Raw genomic sequence first — 8604 nt, 5'->3', positions numbered from 1 at the left:
TTTTTACTCAAAGTAACCCATGAGCATTGTTACTTCAGCAGGTAACGATGGCTCCAAGCTGGCGGACCTCAATGGTTATACTTGCAAAATAACCAACTTTTTCCAACTCCATGCTGGCGGACTGGCTTGAAATAACTGCGTTTAAGTTGCTCTTAAGGTACATGTTAAAAAACTTAAAGTAAAAATTTTATTTAAAAAATTGTGTCAATTTATTCTTTTAAAAAACCAGCACCAACCAAACGAATCCTAACCATATTCATTTGGTTCATATGAATTTTTAAAAGTTAATCAAACCAAATCGAACCGTTAATTTCTTTTATCTCGCAGCTTAAACCGAATCAAAGGGACTGCAAACAACCTTAATAATAACATTAAAATTATAAAGGGACGTTCTTAAAATAAATGCAGATGTTAATAGAGAAGATAGAGAGAGAAAAAACAAACCATTATTCAAGAAAACCTTAATTATCCTTAAAAAAAACCTAATTAAAAAGAGAGTTTTTTTTGGACAACAATTAAAAAGAGAGTTTGTATGGATTAAAATTGTGCACTTATTGTACGTTAAATTATGCAATGTTGTATAGGTTAGAAAAACTTATACAACATTGCATAAGGTTAAAAAAACCCATTTATAAAACTAGACAAAAAAACAACTATTGAGATTTTTATAATAATTTTTCTTTCTCTCTCTTAACCTAATTAAGAATTGGTTTTATAAGTTTTTTTTTTTTTTTTTTTTGAGTAAATGGAATTGGTTTTATAAGTTGTTCCATTAGTAGTACTACAATTTTTTCCGTTCATATATGATATATCATTACTCTTCATTCATTTATCACCGCCAAAAATCAGAATAAAGATTGGCACAACAAAAAACACTGGGAATTTGGGGAAGGGGGATGGAATTGAGAACATGTATAAATAAAAACACAGAAATTTTCATCAAAACTCCAGAATCTAGATTAAGTGCATAATGAAAATAAATGGTACAAAAACGAAAGACAGAAAACAATATCCTTTAAAAAAACAGAAAGTTGTAATACTGAGTTAAATGGAGTAAAAGCAATGTCAAGCACGAACTCCCCTAAGGCTAACCATGCGGGTAGAAGTATCTCCGTGGGGTCCCCTCAATGCTGAACCCCCTTGAGTCCTCCCTGAATTCTGATAGCCGCCTCCACCCGTTCCCCGTCCTCTAGAATAGCCACCACTCCCACCAGCTTGACTGAACGATAATGCTCTTCCTCCACCGTATCCCGTACGTCCACTGCCTTGCCTTGTTTGAGAATAGGACAAGTCTTGCCACCTGCCACCTGAAGACGTTCCACTACCACCGCCAGCAGCTGCAGCGGCATAATCCTGCCCATCTCTCCGCCTTGGAGGCAGATCCAACCCACCGCCGCCTAACCTTGCTTCTGTAGCTCTTTCATTACTCTCTGCAAGGATAGATAATTTCTCAGTCAACTGGAATGCCAAAGCCTGCACCCTTGAGTGTTCAACATTTCGGAAAATAATGCACCCAGTTGGTTGATCCCAGCTTGCATGAAGCTCCTCATTGACCATCATCCTACTGACAATACTATGAACACGAGGAAGAGAGAGATCGAAAAAATTTGTGAGCTGAACCACGCTCAAAGAATCATATGATGAAGAGAAGGTAAATAGGTATGTCCTAAGTGCCTCTTCCTTGATTTTGTCCTTAAGCATTTCTAGCACGGCGTCTCGATTTTTCACAAATTTCCAGACGTCAAGAGATGCAATAATGTCAAAGGCCTTCTGGAAATCTCCATTAATAAGAACCCTTGTGGCAGCCATAACATGATCCCTGACAGTTTCAGGAGGACCGGTGAATGTTTGTTTCTCGCTGACCTCAAGCAAGCGTCGGAAATTCTTACTGATGATCTTACGCTTTGCATCATGAACATTGGCTGCCATGTTGGGAACTTCCAGCAGCATAGCAGATGTAAGATGCACTGATTCCAGGAGCTCAAGATTTATATGCATATGATATGGCATCTGCCGTCTTCTTTCCAACCTTTCCTGAAAGATAATTAAAGAATAGTTGACAGTGTGTTAAAGATTAAACCCTCACATTTTCATGGCAGCCGAAAGAAACTGACCCGGTAGATAGAAATATGGCAAAAAATGCCGATTAGGATTTCGAGAAATCCAATATAAAGTATGAGCCTTTATTGTTTGTGGTATTCACAACATCATAAAAATCGTAATCCAAAATTTTGGGGTTTGAACCTACCAAGACAGAAAACTTTCTGTGATATCTAATACAGTAGAAACTCTTTAAATTAATACTCGGTAAATTAATAAACTCTCTAAAATAATAAATTTGTCCGGTCCCGACTTGGGCCAGTGTAAAAAATTGAATAATTCGATAAAATAATAAGATAATAATTTTTTGGGAGATCCCTTTATAATTTTCGGTCCCAAGAAAATCATAAATTAATAATTCATAGAAACTGAAAAAAAAAATATTACACTTTGTTGAAATATGATTCAATAGTTGTTTGTTTTCCTTTAAAGTTCAAGTCTGTTTGGAGCTCATCTCTAACTTTTCTTATTGCATCCAATAGCTGAGGTGTTGTATTTTTGTATTGTATAATTACGATAGCCACATTGGTATGTACAGTATAATTACTTAAAAACTCTTTAAATTAATAATTATTAATTTATCGATAAATTAATAACTCTCTAAATTAATAAATTTCTCCGGTCCCGACATTATTAATTTATAGAGTTTCTACTGTAGAATGTACTCATCTTTTTTTAAGAAATGAAAAAAATGTCATGCTCTGATTTCACTACATGGTTATCTAAAAATCTCACAAAAGTTCCCTCATCAATTTCAGTTATGCTAAAATTCAGGCACACTTTGTTAGTCAAACTGAACTACCAATGGCAAAAATAAAAAATCTTGAATTGAGTGGGGTAAGAAAAGGCCACGCTTTCCCTCATGCTTTATGAGTTTAACATTATCCTTCTCCCTTAATTTGATATGGTTTATACAACAAGGAGACTCAACACAGTATTTGTAAACAAAACAGACCCCCCCCAGTAACAAGATAAAAACAAAAATGAATAATAACCTTAGAAACAAAAACAAAAGATACGTGATTCAATTGAATATGATGATTCAAATGAAATTCAGCAGCAAAGAGAGCAGAAATATGCAGCCAATAATCAAATTTAACTTCTGTTTGAAGTAGCCCAGTTGAGCAATAATATTATACCACAAAATTGATTAACCCCCACTCAATGTCAATGTAAAGATAAATAAGGCAGCTAAACTGCAATCCAGATCACCTTTTATTTTTTTTCTATTTCTATGAAAAATCAAACAGAGATTTCTTTAGAGCAGTGACATTGGATCTATTAAAATTATATTACTGAACATCAGATATAACGTAAGCACTTGTATGCTATGGGACATCTATTTGAAAAAAAAGCTGGGATTTAGTACCTGTTCTGGGGTCTTTTCATGATAACGGCTCTGTGAAACTCCTTGCGCAAGCAATTCCTTCACCCGTCCACCAGAATAAAGTTCAGACAAACAGCCATGCGCTTCAGAAACCAGCCCAGCCCGAAAAGCACAAAGACCTAACTGTGACATAGCCCTGTTAAAAAGTATTTGTGTCGAAATGTCCATGTGGTGAACATTTTCTTGCAAATGACTCATAAGCAACAGATCACGGGCTACTGCAAACTCATCAAGAAGAGCATGGTGATATATATCACAAAGCATTGCGCGTGCTTTAGTGCGCTCATCTCCGTATTTATATATCAGTGATACTAACACATCCATTAAGGTCCTGCTATTTTCCGGGAAGGTGGGTTTCCGCGCCACAAGTTCCAGGGTAACAACAAACGGAGCAGGAATTCTTGTATCCTCAAAACCTTTTGGCTCCTCACTCATCTCTCCATTATCTCCCTCTACTGTCATCTCAGCCAATTTTCTCGTTGCTTCGTAAACCTCATGTGGTTTGTAGTAAATGAGTTCAACCCTCTTCAAGGCTACCTTAGAAGAAGCTTTGAAATCTCCAATGCTTTCAAGATATTCCTGGACATTCTGTGCAAGAACAACAAACTGAGGCTCATCCCTGAGTCTCTCAACATATTCCCGTGTGTGGGGATCAATGCACTGCAAGCTCTTGAAAAACTCGGCATCTATTTTTTCTAAGAAAGCAACTAAGTTGCCCCAGACATTAATGGGTCCGTTATAGTCATCCCCTTTCTTAGTTTCATTCTCGTCTAGCTCCACAGAATCATCAACCTTTATGTTTGGGTGCTGCACGAGAATGTCGAGAATGACCAGCATGTTCTGCACACACTTTTTCCACACACTTATGGGCATATGGCCACTGAGGCCTGGATTAACATCAAACTGAGCAGAAACCACACTGAAAAGAATTTGCAGCTTCTGAGCAGGTGTTTTAGCAACTTTTGTTAGGAAGGTAAGCTGCTCAACCTGTTCAAACCTTCCAGTTCCCTTCCTGCCCCTGGCTTCCAGAATCTCTTTGAACTTCTTGTTAACCGTGTCCCATGTGATCTCACTAGGCTTTTTCATGAACATTTTTTCCAAAAGCCTGTCTTTCTTGCTAAGTTTTTGATCCCAAGGAGCATCGCCATCATCACCAGGCCTGTCATTACCAAGCTCAGAAGTTTCAGAATCCGATACAGGCTCCGGCTTCCTGAGCTGATCAGGTTCAATCATCTCATCATCGGACTCATATTCGTCAGAGTCTTCATCGTCTTCATCCTTTTCGCCCTCACTCTCAGGACTCTCCCTGCATTTGATAATCAAGTCCTCGTATTGCTTATTGTTCTTCTTTAATTTTTGCTTCATTGAGTTGAAGGCTTTGGCATTGCTGGGACTCATCTTCTTTTTGGCATCCTTATTAGCAGAAGCCTGAGCGAGGAAATCTTCAAGCATTACGAGCGCCTTGATGTAGAGATTGGGGATCTTTTGGGACTCGATAACACGCATAACTTTCTCGAGCTGTTTGTTGATCTTGTCAAAGCTCTCTTGCAAGCTGACCCAGTCATTGATCTTGATAGCATTCTTGATCTGATCAACAGTGGAAGCCATCTCATCAAAACGCTTATCTTTAGCAGACTTAACAACACGCTTTTGGCCATCATCATCGTCGCTGTCATCAGCATTACCACCAGCCAAGTATTTGCTTTTACCGTTTGGATCTGTTGGAGCGGGTTCAGTATCACTGGGTTCGTCATCAATATCAGTGGGTTCATCGTCGGTATCACTTTGATCACCACCCTAACAATAGAAAAGAACATATTATTGGATGAGACAGTGAGTGAGTGAGTGAGTGCGCGAGTGCGAATAAAACAACAAGAGTAAGAAATGAACATACCTGGTAAAAGAATCTGGAAGTCATGGTAGGTTTCTGTGTACGTACGTATATGAAATGAAAGTAACAACAATGTCAAAATCATATCTCAATTGTGTGTTTATCGATTAGATAACATAACATAACACGAGAATAACAATAATAAACAACAAAGTCGAGAATTAAGGTTATGGTGTACCTCTTGTGTGATTGTCTTGTCTTGTCTGGAAGATGGATGCTGAAGAACCCTAAATCAACAACAGATTAATTTAACAACCATAAACAAAAATAAAAAATCTGCTATCCAAAGTAACATTGGGTGCTGCAGACATCAAGCAAAAACTAGATTATGCAACACCAACACATACTGTGTACAAAAAACAGCAGCAAACATACTAATATAACAGAACTTATCACAATGACTGGTAAAATACATTTGAATACCACATATCATACAGAAACCACATTTCAAAGTGCTAGTACTATTATTAGCCACAAGTACATGCTGCAGAAATGAGTTGGAAATGTAATATAAATTTGAAAACTAATATAGCAGAACTTGCTAGTGTATTGATACCTCAAAATCATTGTAAAAGCAACAAAATAGGCTTCGACTAATCAATTCATAAACGGAAAGCTACGGTTCAGATTCAAACTATGACAAAAAAAGTAATGTGTTTTGGAACTCAAAACACATATATTTAAGTTCATTTTCGATAGGGCACAGAGAATTAAGGGAGAAAATGTATTGGAGAAACATGATTGTTTATAAGGAAATAAATAGTTTGAAATGCAGTAGCAGAAGAATAGTGAGCTCATAAACAAGTTTAGATATTGCAACTTTGGAATTAGAAAGTAATGAAATTAAATCAGAGAATCCAAATATATGCTATTTTTACATAGAATGACAGGCCACTCAATTCAATAATAGAATAAGATCATTCTCATATCAACATAAAATTACCAAGTTTAGGTTACAATGATGAACCAGACTAAATACAAAAAACAATACATAAAATTCCTCAAAAATACCCACAACTCATTGAAAATTTAGAAATTTACCTGGAAGATTGAAGTGAGAATCGCGTGCGTGCGTTTAGAGAGGTGAGAATCGGAACGGACGAGTTGGAACAAGAAACCACCGTCTTAGTTGAATCAATGTGATTTCTCGGGTCGGGTTATGTTTCAACCACAAGGCCTCGCCCAGCCCACTCTTTTTTTTTTCCCACCCGCCTGCAGTGCTGATAGAGCACATTAATTAAGAAGGTGTGACTAACCCTTCTATTAGGAAAATGAAACTATAAAATAAAGTTATCACATCACAATTGTTCTTTCTTTTAATTTCAAATTGCATCACGACCAGAAAAATAACAGTCTACTCCATGGATGTTTTACCAGTTTACCTTGAACAGTTTTTTTTTTAATTTTTTTTTTTTAAGCAATGGCAAAACTAATTCATTTCATTCATGATCAAAGAGTACAAATTAAAGTGTACATCATAAAAAACATGGGGGCTAGGATTAGATAAAGAGGCTCTAGCAATGCTATGAGCTACTTTATTTGCTTGCCTCGGAACAAACGATACCACATAATCGCTATTGTTAGCTATAAGGCTTTTTATATTGGGAAATAATGTCTCCTAAGAGCATACACATCGCCCATCCATATGGGTGGTATCACACTAACCAATGCTCTTGTGTCATAATATCATGGATAATTGGCTTTGGAATTGAGTAGTTAAATTATACATGGTAGCAATGCATTACTACGTTCCTTTTCCTGTAATTGTCAGATTTTGTAATACTTTGAGTTTTATTTCTTTTAATTAATAGTATATTGTAAGATAAGTGAGACCTATTTTAAAATTTTAAAGGAGTGATATGGATATATAGAAAATGTAGTAATATATTATGTGGGATCCATTTATACCACCCATATAAATGACATGAATGTGGTTGCTCTAATTCATTATGGGGTGCTGTAGGCAGGGATAGTGCATCTGCTACAGGTTTGCAGTCAGTTTCAAACTCCACATAGTGCATTCCCTTCTCTATAGCTGTTTTGATGGCCTCTAGGAGTCCAATAGCTTCAGCTTCCATAGTGGTAACTCTATAATGCAACCAATTTGATTTCCCAAATAAAAATTGACCCATTGAGTCTCTAAAACACATACCATAACCCATGAGTGAATTGTTGTTAAACAAGGCACGATCAACATTACATTTAATAACACCGTGTTGGGGTTTGGTCCACCTTGAACAGACCATTTAGTGTTTGTTTGATTCAGCTTTGAATATAATTGATTCTAATAGAATTGATTCTGTTAGAATTGATTCTGACAGAATTAATTTTGAGAGAATTGATTTATTTTTGGATACAATAATGCAGAATTGATTAAACAAACTGAATGTTGTTTGGATAGTTTTTTTTATCAAAATTGCTTTTGAATGTATAATTACTAAAATGGAGATAGCTAAATTCAAGTAAATGTGTATATGTAGATCAATACTAAATGTAGATATATTATTTAATTTAAATAAATAAATTTTCTATATTTAATTTAAAACATAATAAATACGATCATTAAACTAATTTTTTTTACAAAATATTTGTTCATATATTTTATATTTTTTGATAAAATATATTTGAGTTAAATAATACTAGAGTTAGTTGCCAAAAATGATAAAATATAGCGTAAAAGAAATGTAAAAGAAAAAATACAGTAAATTTGAATGGGGATACCGTAAAGAAAAATTCAAAATTGGGTAAGTCATGACCATATACATTTTTTTGGGGCTATTTTTTTTTTTGTCAAAAAAAAAAAAGTTTTCTAATTAAATTTGATTCATCAAATTAAATTACAAAGTAAAAAGAAGGAGAATTGATAAAGTAAAATAATAGGTTGTAATAATCAAAATAAAAAATTTAATGTAAAATTGATTCTAGGAAAGCTAGAAATTAGGATTTGTAGCTTTAAAGATAATTGCTTTTGAAGGATAGAATTAATTCTTAAAAGTCAAACTTCGTAGTATACTTATATGTAAAATTGGCTTAATTTACTTTAGGGTGCACTCAAACAAAAATTTAATTCAATCTTACCTTTGCGTAGTCAATACCTATGTTTATATCAGTTCTATTTAGCACCATACTATCATCCGCATATGATTTAAACCAACCGCACGTTATTGTTTGTATATGAGCAAATATCCCTACACAATCTACTTCATCACCCAACAGTATTTTGTTT

General features: G+C 35.1%; 1 protein-coding gene across 1 annotated transcript; it reads right to left on the bottom strand.

Annotated features, from left to right (window-relative positions):
* Positions 1 to 915: 915 nt before the first annotated feature.
* Positions 916 to 6584, bottom strand: LOC11419223 (eukaryotic translation initiation factor 3 subunit C). The gene is made up of 5 exons (XM_003589299.4): positions 6420 to 6584; positions 5557 to 5605; positions 5382 to 5414; positions 3470 to 5284; positions 916 to 2034 (listed from the first exon to the last, which is right to left on the bottom strand). Exons 3-5 carry the CDS (start codon positions 5403 to 5405, stop codon positions 1066 to 1068), a joined length of 2808 nt encoding a protein of 935 aa, XP_003589347.3. The 5' UTR covers positions 5406 to 5414; positions 5557 to 5605; positions 6420 to 6584; the 3' UTR covers positions 916 to 1065.
* Between the last annotated feature and the right edge of the window lie 2020 nt (positions 6585 to 8604).

The sequence above is a fragment of the Medicago truncatula genome, chromosome 1 (assembly GCF_003473485.1).
Source record: "Medicago truncatula cultivar Jemalong A17 chromosome 1, MtrunA17r5.0-ANR, whole genome shotgun sequence".
NCBI lineage: Eukaryota > Viridiplantae > Streptophyta > Magnoliopsida > Fabales > Fabaceae > Medicago > Medicago truncatula.
This window is presented reverse-complemented; position numbering and strand designations above follow the sequence as displayed.